Source organism: Saccopteryx bilineata, chromosome 1 (assembly GCF_036850765.1).
Source record: "Saccopteryx bilineata isolate mSacBil1 chromosome 1, mSacBil1_pri_phased_curated, whole genome shotgun sequence".
In the NCBI taxonomy this organism is placed as follows: Eukaryota; Metazoa; Chordata; class Mammalia; order Chiroptera; family Emballonuridae; genus Saccopteryx; species Saccopteryx bilineata.
Window position 1 is genome coordinate 84,827,291 of NC_089490.1, and position 26,153 is coordinate 84,853,443.

Here is a 26,153-nt window from a genome sequence, read left to right on the forward strand (position 1 = left end):
GAACAGTCCTTCCTCTTTTATTTTCTCCTCAGAGTTTTCCTGGAGTTCTTGCTTGTTTATTTTTTCTATGTGAACATTAGAATCATTATTTCAAGGCCCAAGCTGGGTGGCTCAGTGGTAGAGCGTTGGCCTGGTGTGTGGATGCCCTGGGTTCGATTCCGGTCACAGGAGAAGCGACCATCTGCTTCTCCACCCCTCCCTCCTTTCTCTCTCTCTCTCTATCTGTTCCCCTCCTGCAGCCATGGCTTGATTGGTTTGAGCTCATTGGCCCTGAGTGCTGAGGATGGCTCTGTGGAGCCTCCACCTCAGGTGCTAAAAAATAGCTCAGTTGTGAGTATGGCCCCAGATGGGCAGAGGATTGGCCCCAGATGGGAGTTACTGGGTAGATCCCGGTTGGGGCGCATGTGGGAGTCTGTCTCTCTATTTCCCCTCCTCTCACTTGGAAAAAGAAGAAAAAATAACCAATATGTCAAATTCCAGAATCACATACAACTTAAAAATTGGCTTAGAGAAAGTCGACATCTTTATGAAATTGTCTTCTGTTCAATAACATGGTTTATCTTTCCATTTGTTCAAGTTTATTTTGTGTTCTTCAGGGACTTACAATGTTTGCTCACATAGACCTTGAATACTTTTCGTTAAGTTGAATCCTAAGTATTGTGGTGGTGGTGCTGGTTATCAATTGGGTCTTCTCTTTCATCTCTTCTGCTTCTATTTGCTTGTTGTTTATATTTAAAGTGTGTGTGTGTATGTGTGTGCTCTTGACCACATTCCAGTATTCTTTTATTATTTAAGGTTTTTTAGTAGTTTCTCTTGACTTGTCCAGGTATACAGTAGTATTTTATGAAAATACCAGTAGTTTTAATGATTTCTATTCCTTTTTTTTATGCCTCTGATTTCTTTCTCTTGTGCTTTGACAAATACCTTCAGTACTAGTGACGCTGATGGTTGTCGTCATTTTCTCTCCTGCCTTCAGAGGAGTGCCCTACGTGTGAAGTCAAGTACTCACACTCCCGAAGTGTGAAGCTAGCTCCTGGTTTCGGTGATGATATAGATCATTTAGTTAAGAAGGTGTCCATTGACTCCCTAATTTATCCAGAAAGAGTGTTGGCATCTCTGGGGGCACGTCTGTGTGATTTTTCTCCTTAGATCTGTGAATATGAATATTAAAGATTTACTTATGTTGAGCCATCCTTGCATTATGGGAGCAAACCTCACTTAGTTTGATATTAATATACTAGGTATATATATAATATATTAATAAGGATATATATATTCTTTTAATGGGCTGCTGAATTCCATTTGCTGGTGTTATATTTAGAATTTTTACAATATTCATAAGTGATATTGGTCAGGAGGGTATTTTACAGGTGTTTTTTTTTTAAAGTTAATTTCTCAAATATATTTTTTTATTTTTATTTATTTTTTTATTCATTTTAGAGAGGAGAGAGAAAGGGAGAGAGAGAGATAGAGAGAGAAGGTGGGGAGGAGCAGGAAGCATCAACTCCCATATGTGCCTTGACCAGGCAAGCCCAGGGTTTCGAACCGGTGACCTCAGCATTTCCAGGTCGACGCTTTATCCACTGCGCCACCACAGGTCAGGCGATTGATTGCTTCTTATATGTGCCTTGACCAGGGGGCTACCGCAGAGCAAGTGACCCCTTGCTCAAGGCAGTGACCGTTGGGTCATGTCTATGATCCTATGCTCAAGCCAGTGACTCTGTGCTCAAACTGGTGAACCCATGCTCAAGCCAGCAACCTCAGGGTTTGAAGCCTGGGTCTTCTGTGTCCCAGTCTGATGCTCTATTCATTGTGCCACCACCTGGTCAGGCTTTTTTTTTTTTTTTTTTACAGGGACAGAGAGAGAGTCAGAAAGAGGGATAGGCAGGGACAGACAGACAGGAATGGAGAGAGATGAGAAGCATCAATCATCAGTTTTTCGTTGCGACACCTTAGTTGTTCATTGATTGCTTTCTCATATGTGCCTTGACCGTGGGCCTTCAGCAGACCAAATAACCCCTTGCTAGAGCCAGCGACTTTGGGTCCAAGCTGGTGAGATTTTGCTCAAACCAGATGAGCCCGCGCTCAAGCTGGTGACCTTGGGGTCTCGAACCTGGGTCCTCGGCATCCCAGTCCGATGCCCTATCCACTGTGCCACCACCTGGCCAGGCTATTTTTATCTTTTTTTAAGTGAGGGGGGTAGATAGAGAGACAGACTCCTGCATCCATTCCGGCCAGGATCCATTTGGCAACCTCGTCGCTTGAATCAACCAAGCTAACCTCAGTGCCCAGGAGCCACTGGCTGCGGGAGGGGAAGAGAGAGAATAGGGGGAGAAAGAGGGAGAGAAAAGCAGATGGTTCGCTTGCTTCTCAGGTGTGCCCTGACTGGGGATGGAACCAGGGACATCCATACACTGGACTCTATCCACTGAACTAACCAGCCAGGGCAACAATTCTTTTTTTTTTTTAATAGATTTTTTTTTTAAGATTTTTTAATTCATTATAGAGAGGAGAGAGAGAGAGAAGGGGGAGGAGCAGGAAGCGTCAACTCCCATATGTGCCTTGACCAGGCAAGCCCAAGGTTTTGAACCGGCAACCTCAGGGTTTCCAGGTTGACACTTTATCCACTGCGCCACCACAGGTCAGGCTTTTTTTTTTTACAGAGACAGAGAGAGGGATAGATAGGGACAGACAGACAGGAATGGAGAGAGATGAGAAGCATCAGTTTTTCGTTGCAACACCTTAGTTGTTCTTTGATTGCTTTCTCATATGTGCCTTGACTGCGGGCCTTCAGACCAAGTAACCCCTTGCTCAAGCCAGCGACCTTGGGTCCAAGCTGGTGAGCTTTACTCAAACCAGATGAGCCCACGCTCAAGCTGGCGACCGCAGGATCTCGAACCTGGGTCCTCCGTATCCCAGTCCAACGCTCTATCAGGCAGCATTTTTTATTTTTAGTGGTATATAACATAATGATGCAGCTACATAACAATTTCTCTTATTAAAGTCAACAAAATAGGGTAGTATTTTTTTTCTTATGGGACACCTGTGTACTTTAAATATGCTTAAACTTTTAGCAATTAAAGATGAAACAACCGGCCTGACCTGTGGTGGTTCAGTGGATAAAGCGTTGACCTGGAAATGCTGAGGTCGCCGGTTCGAAACCCTGGGCTTGCCTGGTCAAGGCACATATGGGAGTTGATGCTTCCAGCTCCTCCCCCCCTTCTCTCTCTCTGTCTCTCCCTCTCCTCTCTAAAAAAATGAATAAATTAATTAATTAATTAAAAAAAAAGATGAAGCAACCATTAACCTTATTTCACTGTCCACCCTCTTTCCTCTTTCCCTCCGTCCTTAACAACGTATTGTTACTTATATATTGTCTGACTATATAACATAACATAACATTCCATTCTGTCATCCTTATTCCCACATTTTTTGTTTTTTTAATCTACAGTTAAATATATCCAGTACTCTTACTGTAGTTCTTTGACCATTTGGTTGGTTGAAGCTGACACCTCAGTCTCCTCACGGGAACAGTACTGCCTGGGTCCTTATACTTTAGAGCTCTTAGCATGTGACCTTTATATTTAAAGGACAGCTTGGCAATGTCTTTGACTCATAGTTTCTTTGGTGGCTCATAGTTTCCTTGGTCCTATGTAGGTGTTGCTCAACTTTTTTTTTTTTTTTTAAGTGAAGCAGGGAGGCAGAGAGACAGACTCCTTCCTGCATGTGCCCCAACCAGGGTCCGACTGGGATCCACCTGGCAAGCCTCCTACCTGGCGATGTTCTGCCCATCTGGGGCATTGCTCCATTGCTCAGCAGCCAAGCTATTTTAGCTCCTGAGGCGAGGCCATGGAGCCATCCTCAACGCCTGGGGTCAACTTGCTTGAACCATTCAAGCCATGGCTATGGAGAGGGATAGGGGGAGGAAGAGAGGAGGATGGAGAAACAGATGGGCGCTTCTCCTGTGTGCCCTGACCAGGAATCAAACCTGGGACTTCCACACACCAGGCTGATATTCTATTGCTGAGCCAACTGGCCGGGGCCTCACTATCTTCTGTCATTGAATATTGCTGCCACCAGCCTGATTTCCTACTTCTTAGATGGTTTGTTCTTTTTGTGTAGTCATCCAAAGTTTTATTTTTGTATCTCCAAAGTCCAGTCATTTTACTAGAATACATCTTGGGATTTAGCTTTCTGAGTCCTTGTTCTCTAATGCACGGTGCATCTTTTCACTTCATGAAGTCAAGTTTTCCCCATTCCAGGAAAGTTTTCCTGAATTACCATTTTAAATATTTATCCTGCTGAATTGTTTGGATTTTCTTCTTCTTCTTTTTTTTTTTTTTACTGTGTTGTTTTGATTACTGTGGCCTTGTAGTATAATTTGATATCAGGTAATGTTTATCCTCCATCTTTGTTCTTCATTTTCAAAACTTCTGTGGCTATTTGGGGTTTCATATAAATGGGTTTTCTTCTTTAGAAACTGATTATGCCTGACCTGTGGTGGCGCAGTGGGATAAAGCGTCGACCTGGAACACTGAGGTTGCCGGTTCGAAACCTTGGGCTTGCCCGGTCAAGGCACATATGGGAGTTGATGCTTCCTGCTCCTCCCTCCCCTTCTCTCTCTCTCTCTCCTCTCTCTCTAAAAATTAATAAATAAAATATAAAAAAAAGAAAAAAAAAAAGAAACTGATTATACCGTGGTGGAGTTTCCCCTACACATCTGCTCTATGTTTTCTGTCTTCTTGGATTCTTTGGTCTCCTATTTCTGATTGGTTTTGTTCACTTTTCTTTTTCTTTCTTTTCTTTTCTTTTCTTTTCTGTGTGTGTGTGTGTGTGTGTGTGTGTGTGTGTGTGACAGAGACAGAGAGAGAGAGAGAGAGAGAGAGACAGATAGGGACAGACAGGAATGGAGAGAGATGAGAAGCATTAGTTCTTTGCAGCTCCTTAGTTGTTCATTGATTGCTTTCTCATATGTGCCTTGACCAGAGGGCTACAGCAGAGTGAGTGACCCCTTGCTCAAGCTAGTGACCACGGGGTCATGTCTGTGATCCTGGGATCATGTCTATGATCCCATGCTCAAGCCAGTGACCCTACGCTCAAGCTGGCGAGCCTGTGCTCAAGCTGGAAGAAACCTCACTGAAGCCAGCAGCCTTGGTGTTTCGAACCAGGATCCTTCGTGTCCCAGTCTGATGCTCTATCCACTGTGCCACCACCTGGTCAGGCGGTTTAGTTCACTTTTCTCACTTTAACCTCTATTATTTCCTACTTATATTTCTTCTAGTTTGGTCTTCCCTTCTGAAATGGTTTTGCCTTTTTCTTTTAGTTCTTTCCTGAAGTCTCTCAGTTCTCACACGTTATGTGTCTTGCCATCACCTTGTCTATCTGGTTCTTATATTTCTGCACATTAGCTCTTCCTTCAAGTTGGAATTACTTTTTCAAGTGTTTTTTTTTCTTAATTTATGCTGTGATTATGGATTAGAATTTTTATTTGTTGTGTGCCATTATCTGTATAGTGCATTTTCTTTTTCTTTTTTTCCACTGATTTGAGAGAGGGGAAGGGAAAGAGAGTGAGAGAAGCATCAACTCATTGTTCCACTTGGTTGTGCATTCATTGGTTGCTTCTCGTAGGTGCACTGACCTGGGATCAAACCCAGACCTTGGTGCAATGGGACGACACTCTATCCACTAGGCAACCTGGCCAGGGCATAGTGAACTTTATGCGTAAGTGAGCATTAGTGTTACTTTCCTTTTTTATTCTCTTTTTTTTTTTAAAGATTTTTTATTTATCATTTTAGAGAAGGGGGGAAAGAGAGGAGGGGGAGGAGCAGGAAGCATCAACTTCCATATGCGCCTTGACTGGGCAAGCCCAGGGTTTCAAACCGGCCACCTCAGCATTCCAGGTCGATGCTTTATCCACTGCGCCACCACAAGTCAGGCTCTTTTTTATTCTTGTAGCATCTTTGGATGGATGCTATGTTTATTCCTTAAAAAAAAAAATTTTTTTTTTCTATATTTGAATTGGTTGAATTTTCCTGGACCAGCCATCTGTAGAAAGTTTCGGTGGAAACTGGGACAAAGGCCAGGATAATTCTCTAGGTTTCTCTACTGAAAGGCTCCCTCTTCTGTTTTTATGGGAATGGATTGTTTCTTTAAAATGCTGCCTTCTCTGGGTCCACTCCCCTTTTGCCTCTCAGAACCCAACCTGGTTTACGAGGCAGCCTGCCTCCCTCTGTGAGCGCCTGGATCACGCAGCCCTTCCACTGCTGCTGCTGTGCCCTCTGCACGCCACTCCGCTCTTCCCACCTCGCGGTTGTACCTGCAGGGCCTCGAGTGCTTCTGGCTCCACTTACATGTGATATAGGGTTTATGGATTTTTCTTATCCCTAGTTTCCCTAAAACTGTAGCTTGTGGTTTCTTTTTTCTTAACCGTGCTGCTCTGTATGACATCAGTAGGAGGAAAGATTCCAAATCAAGAATCTGCCTTATTTGCATTAGGAAAAGAAGTCTCCACCTCCCTAATTTTTCTACTTGTAATATCCCCTGAAGGGCAGGGCACTGCCTGCTTGGTTTCTGACTTTAAAGGAACACTTTACAGACTTTGGAGGAGGAACATGTTGTAACATCTGCTCTGAAAATAGCCATTTTTACAAGGATCATCCCCTTCTAGTAGTCTCTCTCTCTTTTTTTCTTTTTTTTAAATAATTTTATTGTAGAGAGAGAGGGAGGGAGAAACATCAGTTTGTTGTTCCACTTATTTATGCATTCCTTGGTTGATTCTTGTATGTGCCCTGACTGGGGATCGAACCTGCAACGTTAGTGTATTGAGACAATGCTCTCACCAACAGATCTACCCAGCAATAGAAACAATATATTCATTTATGCCCTGAAAGATTGGGGGGTGGGGGTACAGCAGACCCTTCAAATAGTGCTTGGTTGCTTGAGAAGGTATTGATTTTTTCCACAAAGGAGCATCAGAGTTTGTGTTTTTTTGTTTTTGTTTTGTTTTTTTTTAACAGAAACAGAGAGGGACAGACAGGGACAGTCAGACAGGAATAGAGAGATGAGAAGCATCAATCATTAGTTTTTCATTGCGCATTGCGATGTTCATTGATTGCTCGCTCTCTCATATGTGCCTTGACCGCGGGCCTTCAGCAGACCGAGTAACCCCTTGCTCGAGCCAGCGACCTTGGGTCCAAGTTGGTGAGCTTTTGCTCAAACCAGATGAGCCCACGTTTAAGCCGGCACCTCAGGGTCTCAAACCTGGGTCCTCCGCATCCCAGTTTGACGCTCTATTCACTGCGCCACCGCCTGGTCCGGCGCATCCAAGTTTTAAGACCAGAAGACCAGTTCCTCTCAGTTTCACAGATGATGACCTCCAGTGCAGGTCCAGGTCCAGGTCCAGGGTCACTGAGCCAACTAGTGGCAGATTGAAATGAATCCGATACTCCATGCCACTTCCTGGCCTGGCAGCCTTCTTCCCCAGGTACCTCAGGCTTCTTCTAGCCTCGAGTGTCTGCTCAGATGTTAACTTTTCAGAGAGGTGGATCAGCCTATGCCCTGGGTCCCCATGGTTAGAACATGGAGTTAGCCCTGCTTTCTTCTCCATTGTGCAGAAGGAACCTGAGGCCCAGAAAAGGAAAGTGACTTGCCTGAGGTCACACAGCAAGTCAGGTACAAGATTGGGTAGACCTGGAAGCACACACCAGCCCCAGTGCCACTAGCTGTGGCCCCTTGGACAGCTCACTTGCTTTCTGAGCGTAAAACAGGGAAGCAGGGTTGGGATTGGCCAGAATAACACCTGGGCCCCTCAGTGGTGGTCAGGCTGAACTGACGCGACACACGGGCCTCCTGATTCAGTCAGATGGTTTCTCACTGAGCAGAAGAACACAGTGGCCTCCACTCTCTCCTCTGCCCCACACTGCATCCTCAACCCCAGACTTCTCAGGACACAATCCCAGTTTCTTCTCCTGGTAGAGACGCTTTTGCCATTTGGGGGTGAGGTGTTTGTTTCCCTGGCATGGGAGAGCACCTTCCTTAGGGTAGGGGAGAAGTAGGGGTTACTGTCCTTAGCTGGAGATAGGCCCCCCACCCTGGGAACAGCCAGTGCCCAGTGTGGGTCACTGTGGGTTTTGGCCTTCATGCTTCTTTGGAACAGACATCTCTTAAGGGCATGCTGGCTCCAGGGCTTCTGTGGAGGCCTCACAGCCCCACTGTCTCCTCTGTCGAGTCCTGTGTCCCTCACCCTCACGGGGACCCGGACACTCCCCCGTCTTTGCACGTGGCTCTCCACCTTGCAGCCCACTTCCTGGGACAGGCCTGTTACTGGGGTCCTAAAAGGAACTCCAGGTAATATGACCAAGAGTAATAGGGGTAGAAAGAGGCCTTCTCATGCCAGTGACCAAAGCCTCTCTGCAGAGGGGACGCTTGAAGGTGAGATATCTGAGATATCCCTTGTACAGTGGGTGAGGCAGCCGACCTCAGACTCTGAGGTCGGACCCCAGGTTGTAATCATGATGCCATTTTGACCATGTGTGTGACCCTGGAAAGTCACTCTCCTCGATGTGCTTGCCTGTGACTCGAGAACAAAGCTTCCTTCTTCGCGAGGTGGCTCTGAGGCACCAGAAAGGGGTGTCATGGAATGAATAGTGGCCTTGTGTCATTTCCTGACCCCCAAACCCTGTGAATGTGACCACATTTGGGAAAAGGGTCTGTGCAGATGGTAAATAAGAGATAAGGAGATGATCCTAGATTACCCAGGTGGACCGTACATCCAATGACAAGTGTCTTACAGAAGGGAAGACATGGCCATGTACAGGAGAGGCCATGTGGAGATGGAGGCAGAGATTGGAGGGATGTGGCCAAAAGTGCAGGAGCCTAGACCCACCGGAAGCTGGAAGAGGCAAGGTGCCCAAGAGGAAGCGGGGCCCCACTGACACGTGGATTTTAGGCTGCTGCCCTTCTGAATGGTGAGAAGACAGGTGTCTGTTTCAATCCCCAGACTTTCAGCCACAGTAAACGCATATTGGTAGCTAATCAGAGACTGCTCCCTTCCTGTTTCCATGGTTTTCTGGGTTGAGACTTCTGAGAATTCTGCCCCCGGCCCTCTAGGATGTGGCACAACCCAGTAGAGGGACAGGAAGGGCTCCCTGAGCTGCCGCCTCAGGAGGCCCAGGTTCCTGTGCAAACTCCATCCCCAACTGCCGTGGCTACTTAGCTGAGTCCGTTTTCTTCTCTGGGCCTGTGTGTCCCCATGTGAACGTTGGTATCTGCAAGGACCCGGCTCTGGCGTTCTGGGGGCCACTCGGTCAGCACCCAGCCTGTCAGTGTGGTTTAGGATGGACCAGGTTTGACTGTCACCATATTCTGTCCTGTCTGGGTCATAGTCAGCCAGCGCTGAGCTGGACGGGGGAGCCCAGAGAGGATCAGAGGTGGAGTGCCCCATGCAGGGGGCAGAGGGAGGTGTGGGCCATAAAGATATGACAAGCCTTCTCCAAGTGCTTGAACCTGGACCCTCATGCTGGTGCTCCCAAGGTGGGGCCAGCAGAGCTGATGCTGAGGGCCGGGCCAGCAGGGCTTTGTTCTGTTTGGGCCCACGGCCTCTCTCTCACCAGCTGTCACTTCTCACTCTCGCTTCCTGCCTGAGAGAGATCCTGGGGGTTTATGACCCTGGGAGCCACAGAAAGGCTTAGAGCAGGGTTGCGACCACAGTTAACGTGCTAACTGGAAGTACCTCCCTGGTGCAGGGCTGGAAGGGGGCCGTGAGGTAGGAGGAAGCGGTGGCAGTGATGTGCCAGGCTGGTTTGACAAGGGCCAGGACTTGGGCCCCAGCTGCGTGCCCATCCAGGGGGCCAGGAGCGTGCCTTGGGCCTGAGATCACATGGGTATTGGGCTGTAGCCAACTTGGCCCATGCAAGGTTTCTATTCCTGGGTCTTGGGCTCTGACACCAAATACGGTGCTGCTTGCATCTGGCACCCTCTGCTGTGGCAGGCATGGCTCAAGAGGCCCAGACCCCGCCCCACTCCATGGCAGAGCCTGATCACCCCAGTGCCACAGGGCCCCCAAACAGCCAGGGCCTCACTTCACCTGTCTGTCCACTCCTCAGTATGGTTCACATTGGGTTAAGAATCCTCAGGACCAGAATAGCATGGGAAAACCAGGGCAGGGGAACATGAGGTTCTTGTTCCCCTCTGGTGAGGTAGAAGCCTTTTTACATGCTACCCAGGACCTTGTTGGGGGGTTCTGAGGCAGCTCGCCCAACATCTGACCCCCAGTTTCCTCACTCATGTGCTCACTGGTTTATTTGGTCATTCATCAATTTGCTAACTCACTGACTTGTTAATTCATTCACTGATAATCATTGATTCACTCACTTTCTCCTCACCTACACACACTTACTCAGTATTTATTGACTGCAAATGAAGAACCAGACACCACGCTAGATGGAGGAGGGAGTTGAAATTTTAGGGGGGCTAGGGAAAGCCCCACAGGAAGACGATTTCTGAGTGAAGGCGAGAGGATGGTGAGGGAATGAGCTATGGGAACAGTGTTCCCAGCAGAAGGAACAGCAGGTGCGAAGGCCCTGAGATGGCTGCAAGGGGGGATAGGTTTGAGAAAGAGCAAGGAGGCCATGTGTGGCTGGTGCAGAGCAGACGATGGGGAGACGGGTAGGGCATGAGGTCAAGCTGGAGGACACGCAGGATCTGGGGGACCTCTTGCATCACTCAGGGCCTGAGCAAAGGAATGATTCGCCTGCCATGTATTTCTAGTGTCTTTCTGGCTGCCTAGTGAGTGAGTAAATGAACGAGACTGGTTTTCTGTGTGACTACTGTGTGCTGGGCATTGAGCCAGGCACTGGGAACAGAAGGCATGCAGGTTCTGGTGGCACTTCTGGAAGTCCATATGGCCAACACCCTTCTCATCAAGTGTCACCTTCCCTGGAAGCCACCTTCTCCAGACTCTGCTGGCCTCTTTGCTCCATTTCAGCCATCATCTACTATGTTATCCTTGTCTCTTTTCAAATGGCCTACCCACAGGCTCAGCACGCCTGTGAAGTAGGGCTGCACCTGTTTCCTTCTTCTGCCTGTGGGGTTGAGAGGGATACCTCAATGAACACAGGAGCTCAGCTCTCAGAGAACCCGTGGCCCACCTCATTCTGTCTCTCACCATCTTTTGCAGATGGATTTGCAGGTGTGGAGAGCGTGTGGAAGGGCCGTGGTCGTCTTGGCAGAAGAGGTTAGCTGTTGAGCCCAGGGTGTGTCTGCAGGCCTGCCAGACTGCCTGGATCCCCACCTCACCGCCATGGGCCACCCAAGCTGGTCAGTTCTGGCCCTTGACATTGTTGTGGTTCCCTGCCCTTGGCCCTGGGGGAGGGCTGGGCCCAAATGCTTAAGTCCTAGGCTCCTGGTACCACTCTCTGGCCATGAGACTCATCAGTTCTGGGAGGGGTTGACCCCAGCTCTTCATGGCCCCCAGACCGTGTCCAGTCCCTCCCCCTCCCCCTTTCTTTTTCTTTTCTGATCTTTCTTTTTTGTATTGTATTTTTACAAAAATAATAGGAGCAATGCCTCCAGGCTGGTGCTCCTGTGAAAGTTCGGAAGTTGCGAGGCGGGGCTGGGAGGGTGGGGGAGGCAGACAGACAGACTCTCGTATACACCCAACCGGGATCCACACGGCATGCCCACCAAGGGGAGATGCTCGGATCTTCTGGGGCGTTGCTTCGTTGCAGTCTGAGCCATTCTAGAGCCTGAGGCGGAAGCCATGGCCTCAGCGCCCGGGCCAACTTTGCTCCAATGGAGACTTGGCTGTGGGAAGGTAAGAGAGAGACAGAGAGGAAGGAGAAGGGGAAGGTTGGAGAAGCAGATGGGCGCTTCTCCTGTGTTCCCTGACCAGAAATTGAACCTGGGACTTCCACACGCAAGGCCAATGCTCTACCACTGAGCCAACTGACCAGGTCCTTCCACCCCTTTCTGCCCAAGTTTCCTGGACTCTCAAGTAGAAATGATACAATGCCCCCCTGGGGTTATTGAGGTCCAGACTGGGTGTGAATTTGTCACTGTGCACTTAGAAGGCACGGAGTGAATAGTGCAGGATTCTGTTAACAATGAGGAAAGTCCAGGCCAATCTGCACTCACTCCCTCAAGTGCCAGGCATGTTTGTACATCATCTCTCTCTCTCCCAGGCAGGATGGTGCTGTGGTGAGAGCACAGACTCTGGAGCCAGGTCTTTTGATTGCCACTTGAAAGGATAGCGTAAGGGTTTAATGAATTGATATGTAATAAATGCTGAGAATATCGCCTGGCAGGTGTGTGATAGACAGTTAATATTTATTGAATGAATGAATACATGCATACATACAACCCTTTAGTAGGTTCTAGTGTTTCTGTTTTGTAGGTGGGAAAATTGAGGCTCAGAGAGCTGAGTGACTTGCCCCAAGTCTTCCAGCTGCTTCAGGTAGACTTATGTCTAGGAAAAGTACAGCCCAGGACAGAGGCTGGGGAAACCAGGGGCTCAAGAGACCCCAGCCTGTCTGACCCAAGGAACTGGCATCCCCACCTGCCTAGAGTTGCGAGCGAGCTGACAGGCCATTGCCAGACCTGCCAGAGCCCCAGGGCTCCTGCTGAGAATCGCAGAGATTGCTCGGCAATCTGCCCTCCTGGACCAGTTCCAGGCCTGGTTTGTGGAGCTGAGGGGTACATGGTCTGGGCCTTACATCCCAGGCTGCCAGCCTGGTGTGCCGAGCGGGACAGGCATGGCCGGGCAGGGGAGGCCTGTGTGCATTTCTGACAACCCCTGCATGCGCCAGGCCCTGCCCTCCGACCCTAATGGCCACAGATTATAGATGGCACTAGCTTGGTCCTTGGGGAGCTCACAGGTATGTCACAGAACATGAAAGGGACTTGCCCAGACCCCAGTCCACAGTCTTCGCTCCCATCTTCCAGGTGAGGAAGGAGCTGGGCTCTGAGCAGTGGGCTGGCGTGGGCCCTGGAAGCCGCGCTGGCGTTCGTTGGCTGTGGCTGCTGTTTGTAAGAAGCGTTGTAGGGTGCCAGTAGCCTTCCTGAACGTGGTGCTCATCTCTTGCAGACCAGCCAGTTCCTGCTGGGAGCTCCTGGTGTCGTCTCAGGAGACCATGTCCAGGTCCCCGGACTGCCTGCTGTGGCTGCACCGGGGTGCCCCAAGCCAGCGGGGCTGTACCCTGTTCATCATCAGCTTCAAGTTCATGTTTTTGGTCTCTGTCATGATCTACTGGCACGTTGTAGGGGAACCAAGGAGCCAAGGACAATTACCTAACCTGCCTGTCCATGTCTCCTGCTCGCACATGGTACCCCCCACCTTGCCCTCCAGCACCCCACCTCCGGGCAACATCTTCTTCCTGGAGACTTCAGACCGGACCAACCCTAACTTCCTGTTCATGTGCTCAGTGGAGTCAGCCGCAAGGGCCCACCCCGAGTCCCGGGTGATGGTCCTGATGAAAGGGTTGCCTGGCGGCAACGCCTCCCTGCCCCAGCACCTGGGCCTCTCGCTCCTGGGCTGCTTGCCCAACGTCCGGGTGCTCCAACTGGACCTGGAGGAACTGTTCCGGGACACGCCCCTAGCGGCCTGGTACAGTGCCTCGCAGCAGCGCTGGGAGCCCTACCTGCTGCCTGTGCTCTCCGACGCCTCCAGGCTGGCGCTCCTGTGGAAGTTCGGTGGCATCTACCTGGACACAGACTTCATCGTCCTCAAGAACCTGAGGAACCTGACCAACACGCTGGGCACCCAGTCCCGCTATGTCCTCAATGGCGCCTTTCTGGCCTTCGAGCGGCACCACGAGTTCATGGCACTGTGCATGCGTGACTTCGTGGCCCACTACAATGGCTGGATCTGGGGCCACCAGGGCCCGCAGCTGCTCACGCGGGTCTTCAAGAAGTGGTGCTCCACCCGCAGTCTGAGCGAGAGCCGCACCTGCCGGGGCGTCACCACCCTCCCCTCAGAGGCCTTCTACCCCATCCCCTGGCAGAACTGGAAGAAGTACTTTGAGGATATCAGCCCCGAGGAGCTGCCCCGGCTGCTCAATGCCACCTATGCCGTCCACGTGTGGAACAAGAAGAGCCAGGGCACGCATCTCAAGGCCACTTCCAAGGTGCTGCTGGCCCAGCTGCATGCCCGCTACTGCCCCACGACGCACGAGGCCATGAAGATGTACTTGTGAGGGGCCGGTTGAAGCAGAGTCCCTAGCTGCCCTTCCTGGGGAGGCGAGATGGGGAGGTAGTAGCCCAAGAGGAGTTGTTGGAGGACTCTCTTCAAGCCAGAGTCAGGCTGGTGGGACACCCCCTCGGCCAGTGTTCTGTCTCAGGGTAGAGGTGACAAGTGGTGGGGAAGAACCTCCCGCCAGAATCGGCTGGAGTGAGCTGGGAGCATCCTGGGTCTGCTCAGGATGTGGGAGCCGTGAACATCAGAACATCTTCTTGGCATCACGGGGAGGCCAGGCCATGTGGGGCCAAGGTGCCATGATCAGAGCAGCCTCAGAGAAGCCCAAGGAAAGTGGAAAGGAAGTGGGGCCCCCAGATGAGGGCAGAGGAGGCCTCTGTGAGGCTGCAGGGTAGGGCTTTGCTCTTTCCTGGTTTTGATGTTTTTCAGAGGCTGAGGCTGACAGAGCTGGCCTGTGGGGGTGGGGGCATTTTGGGAGAGGCCCTGCCTGCTGCCCCATCCTTTTTTCCACAGACGTTGCAAGGGTGACAGCTGCCCACTCTGGGGGCAAGGGAGTGTGGAGTCTTTTTGACTCGGGAAAAGCGTTTTAAAGAAAATACTCCCACCCTGCTGGTAATAAACACAGGAAAATAAATATAACAAAAGTGATTCACTCTCATCTAGTGCTTTGTGGATAATAAAACACTCACACAGCCTTCTTTTTCCAGTTTCATTCAGCAGATGGGGAAGCCCTGGGGTTGGAGGTGACTTAATTGGGGTCATTCAGTCTGCCTAGATCAGAAGGACTAGGCCAGAGGACAGTTTGCTCTCAGAAGGGCAAGGCCCCAGCGGGTTGGTGAGGAAGCTTCCTCAGAGCTGAGTGGTCCAGCAGGACTCCCTGTGGGACTGGGGGTGCCGCAGGAACTCAGGCTTGGTGTGTCGCTCTGCCAGCTGAGGGAGAGGTATTTAGAGGCCTCTGGATTCTGCCTGTAGATGGATTTGGGTAGTCTCGTAAGGTTGTGAGCTCCCAGGCTGTAGAGGTATTTAAGAACAAGAAGTGGGTTTTTTTTATGCAAATAGTGGATTATATGTCAGTTATTTCTCCAACCACATTATATTTCACCTATTTTTTTTTTTTTTTTTTAGAATAAGCAGATTTTACCTTAATACAAATAATTTATATCAGTATTTTTCAGCCCTGGTCCATGGACCCTTGACAGTCTGCCAGAAATAATCATGTTGATCCACAAAAGAGTTAACCACCCTGATGTTATATGAAGATTATAAACCCAATGATTTTATTTGAAATCACTTATGCTCAGGGTGATTACTGCCTTAGTGGTCCCCAAAATATTCTATTTTCACCAGTTCCCACGTGTAAAAAGGTTGAAAACCACTGACATATATCACTATATAGATTTAAACAAGGTTAAGTATTGTTTTATCAGTCATTCGGTCATCATATAATGAGTGTCTACTGTGTCAGCATACAGAAATTAAATAGGACACACATCACTCCCTAACCCTGAACTCTTCTGTGGCTCCCTGTTGCCTATCTCCTGTGTGATCAAGACCCTCTGTGATCTGGCCCCACCTCCTCTCCAGTCTTGAGCCTTGCCCCTTGTCCACACTAAATAGTATATTCTTGACTCCCTTCCCTGTGTGCATTTCCTGCTGCCTGCAGTGCCCTTCCCGACCCTCTTCACCAACAAACTCTTGTTCCTTCCCATAAAGCTGATGTCCCCTCTAGAAGCCTTCCCTGGTTGCCCCTCCCACAGCTCCCAGGTATCCTCCATGATGGTTGGGTTCTTGGTCCATACCTCCAAGCATCTTGAAGGGCAGGGCCAAGTCAGGTTCCTCTCAGGGTCATTTTTGGGGTTGGGCTCAGACGCCCAATGGGGGGACATCTGTGTAGCTTTGCAAGGGCTTCAAGAAATTCCCTTCAGTTCATCAGAGCTAAGGGCCCAGAGGCAGCAGCTCTGGAGCCCCACTTCCCTGGGGACATCAGTAAAAGAGCCTTGGGCTCCCAACTACCCCAACACCCAACCCAGGGTTCAGGCCAGGCCAGGCTGGAGCAGCTGCAGCCAGCTGCAGGAACGTGGACTGAGTGTTTACAGGCCTTCGCAGGGGTCCCTGTTCTGCAGACAAGGCCCAGGAGGCAGCCTTGACCCCAGCCTCCTCATAAAATGCTAGGCAGGGCCAAGAATGGGAGAACTCTCAGATGTTCCTGGCATCCTTGTCTCAGAGATTTGGGGTTGATTTTTTCCTCTTCCATGGTTTAGTAAGGGCCTTCCATCCATCCATTAGCTTGGACTGTGGGGGTGGAGGTCCTAGTAGGGAGGGGCAGTGCCTTGCTGAGTCAACCTCTTAAATGTAGCAGCTGTAAACCAGTCCGGATGCAGCTGGCCAGAAATAGCAGCGTCCTGGAGAAAAGGCTGAGGGGATGGGTGTGGGTGGGGCCCAGGCGAAAGGAGAAAGACTGATATGTGTCCAGGCCTTGATGCAGGAAGGTAACCTCTGCAGCCCTCACCAACCAGCCTTGAGGACCCCAGTCTCCACTCACCCCAGTGCTGTGTTCCTAATCTGGGCATGGAGCAACTGTCCTAATACTCAGGGCAGGGTGGGAGAGCCCAAAGACCTTTCTCTGCCTCCTGGCCTCTGCACCCTAGCCAGAGCTCTGCCTGTTGCTTCTTTTGCAAAGAGATGGATGGTACCTACCTCCTACCATGGATGTGACAGTCAAATGAGCCAGCATGGCACCTGGCATGAAGCACATTATTACAACATACCTCTACTTTCTACGTGGGGGAAACAGGCTCATCAAGTAAGTGGAAATACTGGAATTTAAATCCAGGCCTTGGCTATCCTGAGGACTGAGCTTAGGGCAAAGAGGAGGCTTGCTGGGGGAGCTGGAGAGGGCATCTCATTTCTCTGTGCAACACCCTTTAGACAGAGCCCAGAGCCGTCCTTGGGCCCCCTCTTCTTGGGTCTGATTCCAAAGAGACCCTGCTCTTTGTTCCGTAGCCTGCCAAACTCGGTGCCTGTGCTCTGGCGGCCTCAGGCTGCCTCTCCTTGGAGCATGAGGAGGAACTCAGTTCTCAGAAAGGAGAGGGGAGGGGCCAACCTCGGTGGAAGACTACTCTGGGGACAGTAATCAGATCCTAGGGACCCTGAGGTTGATTTCTGGCAGTGTGCTTACAGATGTTTTGTCTGGGGGTTGGGGAAGAAGATGAGGACCCATCCTTTTCCTGGGGGACAGTAAGGCACCCAGCAGGGGACCGAGGCAGGTGTACAGTCAATTAGTGAATGAGCCTTCCCTGCTGACCACACATTCCCAGCAGCTCTGAGCTAAGGGGACAATCCCCCTTGCTCTTATATCAATATTCAACTTCTTGTTTAAATATTAAGTTGAACGTCTTCCACCTGAGTGCCCACACAGACTCAGGATGTGTGAGTAACTTAGGGCTGCATTCCTGGAAGTCAGGTTTTACAGTTCACTTGTTCCTAAACCTCTGCTTGCGCTAACGTGGGCCAGCCGGTGCGAAGCATGCTGGGAATCCTGCTGTACGGTTGAAGGTCAGGACTGGAAGAGGATTCAGGTCCCGACGACTGGCCGAGGACTCAGGCTTGATCTGGGATACCGAGGCAGGGTAGGGGCGGTAAGAGGGAATAATATAGCATCCATTCCCTGGGCAGGGACAACAGCAGGAAGGAACCAAGGTGGTGGGTGGAGGGGCACCCCAAAACTAGAAGACATTCCTCAGCCATAGTCAACCACCAAAAAACATAGGAGCCCAGCCAAGTCCCCAACCAAGTTCCCAGGAGAGAACTATGGGAAAGGAAGCTTCCAGCTGCTAGAAACAACTCAGGTGGCTGAAACCTTGAAGGCATTACTATCCCACGGGATGACTGGCACTGGGGAAGCTGTTCTAAGGGAAGACTCCAAAACAGCCCCAGCCCCAAGGTGAGTGCTCTAAGACCATGGGACCACTCTGCCATCCCCAAGACAGGGCTTCCAGAGGGCTCCAGCTGTTGCTGTTTTCCAGCTCAGGGGAACAGGGGAAGAGGGAATTCAAGGTAAAAGAATGTCTTTAAGGAGATAATCCTGAAGTTGCATGCCTCCCTTCTGCTCACATCCCATTGGCTCGGACTTATTACATGGCCATACCCTGTTGCCAAGGATGTTGGGAAGTGTAGTGTGCATCTTGGGGGGGGGGGGCAAATATCCAGCTAAAACAGTATATTCTATTACTAATCAGATGACAGGAAGACTGGACACTAGAGGACAGTTAACAGTGTCTGCCACTCATAACAAGGAGTCTGGGGAAAGGGTGTTTCCAGGGTTGGTTAATTCAGCAGCTTAACAACATGTTTATTTTTAATTTTTTTTTATTTATTCATTTTAGAGAGGAGAGGAGAGACAGAGAGAGAGAAGGGGGGAAGAGCTGGAAGCATCAACTCCCATATGTGCCTTGACCAGGCAAGCCCAGGGTTTCGAGCCAACAACCTCAGCATTTCCAGGTCGATGCTTTATCCACTGCACCACCACAGGTCAGGCCTCAACATGTTTATCTTTAAGGATCCTGTGTGTTGACTTTGGTCACAGGCTTATTCCCTCATGGCCTCAAGATGGCTGCCATTACTCTGAGCATCACATACTTAAGGCACTAATACAAAAAGACAGAAAAGAAAATGTTCCTCCCTTGTGTCTAGGAAAACTTTCTCAGATGCCTCTTTGTTTAACTGACTTTCCCTAACTCTCACTGGCTTACTTCTACTCCAGTTACTAGCAATGGGAGGAAAATGGAATGACCAGGACTGATTTACACTAATTGAGATTGCTCTAAGATTCCAGGCAGCGAAGGGCCCCACTTCCTCTATAGCACAAAGTCACCTGAGAGCTGAAGAAAATCAGGGTTACTTTAGCAAGAAAGAAGGGATAGGAATGACTGTAAGGGGACTCTGCAAACTGGTACTTCCTGATCACCTGCTCTGCCCCAAGCCCAGCAGTAGACTCTTCTGCACATGATCTCATTCATCTCACCCTTGTGAAGAGGACACTGTCTTCACTTTACAGATGAGGAAACAGGTTTAGAGAAGTTAGGGGACTTTCCTCAGGCCACACAGCGAGTGCCTGGCAGAGCTACAGTTCCAGCCCCGGTGGGTTGTACTCTAAAGATGGGCTCCTTTCACCTGACCAGGTGGTTGCACAGTGGATAGAGCGTCAGACTGCGACGCAGAGGACCCCAAGGTCTCCGGCTTGAGCACGAGGTTGGTGGCTTGAGTGTGGGATCATAGACATGACCCCGTGGTTGCTGGCTTGAACTTAAGGTTGCTGGCTTGAGCAAGAAGTCACTTGCTCTGCTGTAGCCCCACGGTCAAGGCACATATGACAAAGCAATCACTGAACAACTAAGGTGCTGCAATGAAGAATTGATACTTCCCATCTCTCTCTCTCTTCCTGTCTGTCCCTATCTGTTCCTCTCTCTCTGACTCTCTCTGCTCTGACTCTCTGTCTCTGTCAAAAAAAAAAAAAAAAAAGACAGGCTCCTTTCCACTGCAGGATAACCTAGCAGAAGTCCTTAGTTCTAAGACCAGCAGAATTAGACCTATGAAATATTTCACGGTAGTGTTACCTGCAGAGGATTTTTGGAGAAACGCAAGTTTTATTCTACATTGAAACTGAATGCACATTTCACAGTAGTACCCTTTAGGCTCCTTGCAATATCCTCTTTTTATATTTGTTTTACAAATGAGGGCACAGTTTTACTGTCTTGGCCTCTTGCTTATCTTGGGACTAGTTGGCCCTGACACTGTATGCTGTGAGGACATCAGTTGGATTAATTTCAGTGGCAAACAGCAACAACAAAAAGTGGCTTAAACAAGACAGGAGTTAATTTCCCACTCGTGTAGAAGCCTAGAGGTAGTCAGGCCAGGGCTAGTGTGGCAGCTTCACAGTATTGGAACCAGGGTTCCCATTAGCTTGTGGCTCCACCACCCTCAGCACCTATCTTTTACTTTATGGCCCAAGATGGCTGCTCCTGTGCCAGCATCACATTTGCATTCCATCCAGAAGGAAGAAGGAAGGATTGAAGTGGGGCAGCGCTCTGCCAATTAGGGGGAGTTCCCAAAATGGCATGTGATATTTGCATTTCATGTCATTTGCAAGAATTTAGTCATAGGACAAGTCAGCTTCAAAAGAGGAGTTCAGCTGTGATGCTGTCCCTTTACAAGTCCAAGATGACTTGGAGATGGCATGGCCCTGCCGAGTTGTTCTGAGTGGCCAAGGGGCTGAGCCTTTATAGCCACGCTGATCAGCCACTGGTTGCAGACTGTCCTTGGAAGAAGATGTGACCTTGGGCAAGGCAGTTTTTTGGCTTCGGCAACCCTAAAGAGGGCCTAGGACTGAGGGCCACATCTCGGCAGCATCCCCAGCAGCAGGGGTACATCCTTTATCGCAGGAGGGAGTTTGGTTTGCTCATCACAGCGTCCACCCCGATAGTACAGGATTCGATTTATGAGAGGTTCAGAGACAAGCAACATGATCCGTGGTGTTAGAAGTCAGGGTCATGGCTGCCCTCGGAGGGGTCCTTCTGGGTGCTGGTTGTTAATTCTCTATCTGGTGCTGGATATACTGGAGTGTCGCTTTGTGAACATTCACTGAGCTTACGCTGATGGTTTGTGTGCTTTAATAACAGACATGAAACAATTTTATAGAGACTGCAGGGATAGAGAGACAGGGTTGGGGAGGCTGTCGGGTAACAGTGCAGGACTGGATATGGGGGAGCCAGGGTACAGCTGGGCTTCAGGCCTGGTGAAGGCAGGGTGAGCAGATGAGAAGCTCAGATGAGACTTGAATGTGAAGGGCCGCTGGAGACACAGCTTGGGGCCCCACAATGCCTGAACTGAGGAATTGACCCCAAGGCCATGGCCGTGATATTTCAGAGGGGATGGCTGGCTCTGGGTGAGGGTGCAGACCAAGAAGACCAAAGGTCAGAGACCTATTGTAGGGCGATGCTTGCTCTCAGAGACAAGCAGTTGGAGAAGCTTCAGAGAGGACCAGAAGCCAGTGGTGTCTGAGAAGTGAGCCAGGTGTGTGTGTGGGGGGGGTGAGTTCTCCTGGAGCTCACAGAGGCCCCTGGTGCTCACAGGGGACCTCAGTAGGAGAACCAGGTCTGGGCCTTCAGAACCCCCCCACGTCAGCAGTTCCAGACAGTTTCCCTTTGGGTTCAGGTGGCAAGCAGGCCACACCTGCCTATTTATAGAAGGGGATTGGCAGCAATCAGGGGGGCCTTGCAGGGATTCCAGGGGGAGGGGGTGCTGGTGGGGCTGCTAGAGACTCAGTGTGTCTCTGCCAGCCCAGTCCACGCCCTCGGAGGACAGGACAAGTCGGGGCCGTGGCGGTCTGGGCCAGATGCAGGGCGGTTGGCACAGGGTGGAGGAAGGGCCCGGACCTGAAAGCAGTGGCCCTGGGCCCATCACTGCTCTGTGGGACTAGAGAGCCCTTTTCCTCCCTGGGTCTCCATGTCCTTACCCTTGGGGCAAAAGAACCTGTCTGCCTCTGCCATCAGACCATAGCAGACCCTGGGTTGGGTCCCCTCTGGGCCAGGCCCATGCAGGGTTGGACAGGACAAGCATGGTTACTGAGAGCTGAGTAAATAAGGAACTGCTGTCCCTAGGAGGCCCAGGGATCTGCAGGTGAGCAGGCCTTGCTCTCCTAGAACCCCATGAGCCTCAGGCCCTCCTCTGGCTACTCAGGCCCCTCCAATGTTGCCCTAAAGACCTCCATGCCCCCACAACAGGGCTGACGGGGTAGGCTAGACTTCCGACCAGCCATGAGGGGAAGGGCCATGTCAGGCCCAGGGACTTAGGGCTTTGGGGCCTTTGACATATTCACCTCAAATATTACCTTAGAAAGTTGAGAGTTACTTGGGGGTATGCAAATCACACTGGATAGTGACCCCCTAGAAGGCTGCCCTGTGCATAATGGAAAAAACAGTGTTCTAGGGGCCGATTCCCCAACAGACTTGAGCAATCAGACCTCTGAGCCTCAGTTTTTTTCATCTGCAAAGTGGGAGCAGGGAACCATGGAGTCTTGAAGCAGTTTCTGGCCCTAACATCCCCAATGAATGAGGAGCTTCAGAATCCTCAGGGGCTGGAGCTAGGATGTAGCCACAAGTCCTTTGGGAGTCCTGGCTGGGACTGGGAACTCTAACCCTGCAGCCTCGAGGGGAGGCAGTGCCTGTCTCAGCACGTGGGAGGCAGTTCCCAGATGCAACTGTGGAGCCATTATAGGGTGCCGTGCCAGGAAACCAAGTACCTCAAAGTCTGGAGGCACTGGAAGCCTGAGTGATGTCACCAGACATCAGGCACAGTCCATGTACCACCTTACCCAACCCTCTGGGATGAGTATCATGACTGCCATTTTGCCAAAGAGGGGATGTGTTCCCAGAAAGGGCCAATGTCTTCCCACAGTCACACAGCCAGCTCCTGCTGCCAGAACTGCTCAATTTTGAGCACAGAAACATCCCCACCTCTGGCCTGACCCAGTGGGCCCTGTCCATGCCAGGCCTTTTATGCACAGATCACCTCTGACTCCTCTGCAGGTGCTGAGAGGGTTAAGAAGAAGGACAGAGTGGCAGAATAACCCCTTTCACAGGTACAAGATTTTACACCTCACACATACTCCTCTCACTTGTCTATACAAGAACTCTGTGAGGCAAATAAGATCTTCCACTTTGCCGAGGAGACAGCTGATGCCTGAAGCCCACAGGTAGTGGAGGCAGGGCCAGAGTGCCGTCCAGGTTGCCTGATCCGAGCCTGGGCACTGGGCTGCTGTGCCATCCTTCCAAAACCCACGAAGGGTCAACTCATTAATGGGATGCAGGGCGGATCACGGGACACCCCTCCTTCCACCCTCAGCCACAGCCCACTGTCAGGGGTATCCGAACAGGTAAACCACAGGGCATTATAAGCCAAGAGACTGACTCGTGAGTAGGAGAATCCAGGTGGAAAGGAGCCCCCTCCCCTCTTGGCCTCCATGCCTGTGCCTGGCCCCCACCCACTCCCCTGAGAGACCTTAGCCCTGACTCTGCAGGTGTCAGGGCATCTGGATCCCACAAGCCTGCTATGGGTTGAACAGCTTCGACAGCCCCAGAGGACCCCAGCGGGGCTGATGCAACTCTTGCTGCAGCTCGTGGGGGTGGGGAGTACCCTGTGTCCCCTGAGGCTGGACAGAGATGAGGAAGAAAGCACGAAAGGGCTAATGTGGCCCTGATTTCTCTCGGCAGCGACACATGCTGCTCACCTTGTTTGTGCCTGTGAGTGTCTTCCTCTCAGACTGTGAGCTCCTCCAGGGGCCAGTGTTCCATGTCTGGTTCATCCATGAGCCCCCAGCATCACCCTACCTGGGCCCTATCACAAAGCTGGTGTCAGGCCTGACCAGGCAGTGGCACAGTGGATAGAGCATTGGACTGGGATGCAGAGGACCCAGGTTAGAAACCCCTAGGTTGCCAGCTAGAGCACCGGCTCATGTGGTTTGAGCAAGGCTCACCAGCTTGAGCCCAAGGACACTGGCTTGAGCAAGGGGTCACTTGCTCTGCTGTAGCCCCCTAGTCAAGGCACATATGAGAAAGCAATCAATGAACAACTAAGGTGCCACAATGAAGAATGATGCTTCTCATCTCTCTCTCTTCCAGTCTGTCTGTCCTTATCTGTTCTCTCCCTGTCTCTGTCTCTCACACACAAGTGTTGGTGAATAAACAAATGAGAGAAAGGAAGCCAAGCCTCCATGTATCTACTGGTCCAGTCAGGGAAGTAGAAACCTTACCAGCTATTTTATCATAAAGAATTGTATAGCAGGAGCTGGTTAAAGAGGAACTGAAAGGTCATAAAGGGAACCCTGAGGTAAGCAGAGACAGCCACCTCCCCTCCAAGCAGCTATCACATCTAGAGCTGGGGACCAAATGGAAAAGGTAGGAGTTACTGGTACTAGAAACGGGAAGCTTGGAGGAGGAGCCCAGGCCCTAGAAACCCACCTCAGAGGAGAGGGTCTGCCCAGCTGAAGTTGCTGCCTCGGGAGCTCAGGGGCTGCTCCCACCCAGCCCTCTCACCCCTGAGATGCCTGGGGTTGGTGCCTCTGGGGAGGTGGGATGCAGCAGGTTCTCAGAGTGGGGAGAAAAATTTGAAACTCGGACTAAGTGCCACTGCTGCCTAAAGAGCCCAGAAATAAACCCTTACACTTATGGTCAATTGATTTTTTGACAAAGGTGCCAAAACAATTCAATTGGGGGAAAGTCAAATTTTCAACATACAATGATGGAAAACTGGATATCTACGTGCAAAAGAATGAAGTTGGACCCCCTTCCTCATATCATATACCAAAGTCAGTTAAAAATGTAGCAAAGGCCCTGGCCGGTTGGCTCAGCGGTAGAGCGTCGGCCTAGCGTGCGGAGGACCCGGGTTCGATTCCCGGCCAGGGCACACAGGAGAAGCGCCCATTTGCTTCTCCACCCCTCCGCCGCGCTTTCCTCTCCTGTCTCTCTCTTCCCCTCCCGCAGCCAAGGCTCCATTGGAGCAAAGATGGCCGGGGCGCTGGGGATGGCTCTGTGGCCTCTGCCTCAGGCGCTAGAGTGGCTCTGGTCGCAACATGGCGATGCCCAGGATGGGCAGAGCATCGCCCCCTGGTGGGAGGAGCGTCGCCCCTGGTGGGCGTGCCGGGTGGATCCCGGTCGGGCGCATGCGGGAGTCTGTCTGACTGTCTCTCCCTGTTTCCAGCTTCAGAAAAATGAAAAAGAAAAAAATAAAAATAATAAAAAATAAAAAAAATGTAGCAAAGAGCCTGACCAGGCGGTGGCACAGTGGATAGAGCATCGGACTGGGATGCAGGTTTGAGACCCCAAGGTCGCCAGCTTGAGCGCAAGCTCATCTGGTTTGAGCAAAAGCTCAACCAGCTTGGACTCAAGGTCGCTGGCTCGAGCAAGGGGTTACTCGGTCTGCTGAAGGCCCACGGTCAAGGCACATATGAGAAAGCAGTCAATGAACAACTAAGGTGTCGCAATGAAAAACTGATGATTGATGCTTCTCATCTCTCTCCATTCCTGTCTGTCTGTCCCTATCTATCCCTCTCTCTGACTCTCTCTCTCTGTCCCTGTTAAAAAAATATATATATGTAGCAAAGAGTTTAATGTAAGAGCTAAAACTATGCAACTCTTAGGAGAAAACCTAGGTGGAAAATAAGAAAAAAAATAAATTTAAAAAGGAGAAAACATAGGAATTAATCTTTATGATTTTAGATTAGCCAATGGTTTATTAAATATGACACCAAGCCTGACCAGGCAGTGGTGCAGTGGATAGAGCGTCGGACTGGGATGTGTAGGACCCAGGTTCAAGACCCCGAGGTCGCCAGCTTGAGCGCGGGCTCATCTGGTTTGAACAAGGCTCACCAGCTTAAGCCCAAGATCGCTAGCTTGAGCATGGGGTCACTCGGTCTGCTGTAGCCGCCCTGACAAGGCACATATGAAAAATCAATGAACAACTGAGGAGCTGCAACAAAGAATTGATGTTTCTCATCTCTCATCCCTTCCTGTCTGTCTGTCCCTATCTGTCCCTCTCTCTGACTCTCTCTGTCTCTGCCACAAAAAAAAAGTCGAAAAAATAAAATAAATATGACACCAAAAGCACAAATCAGAAAAAAAAATAGTTAAGTTGGACATTATCAAAATTAAAATGTTTTGTATTGTGGCCCTGGCCGGTTGGCTCAGTGGTAGAGCATCGGCCTGGCGTGCAGGAGTCCTGGGTTCGATTTCAGGCCAGGGCACACAGGAGAAGCGCCCATCTGCTTCTCCACCCCTCCCCCTCTCCTTCCTCTCTGTCTCTCTCTTCCCCTCCCACAACCAAGGCTCCATTGGAGCAAAGTTGGCCCGGGCACTGAGGATGGCTCTGTGGCCTCCGTCTCAGGCACTAGAATGGCTCTGGTTGCAACAGA

General features: G+C 50.6%; 1 protein-coding gene across 1 annotated transcript in view; it reads left to right on the forward strand.

Moving 5' to 3' along the window:
- Positions 1-14,836, forward strand: part of A4GALT (alpha 1,4-galactosyltransferase (P1PK blood group)) — a 29,693-nt gene extending 14,857 nt beyond the window's left edge. Inside the window, exons 2-3 of the mRNA XM_066256136.1 lie at positions 11,177-11,316; positions 13,082-14,836. Of these exons, the coding sequence (XP_066112233.1) occupies positions 13,128-14,189 (1,062 nt within the window). The 5' untranslated portion in view covers positions 11,177-11,316; positions 13,082-13,127 and the 3' untranslated portion in view covers positions 14,190-14,836. The remainder of the gene's footprint in view (positions 1-11,176; positions 11,317-13,081) is intronic.
- The last annotated feature ends 11,317 nt before the right edge of the window (positions 14,837-26,153 follow it).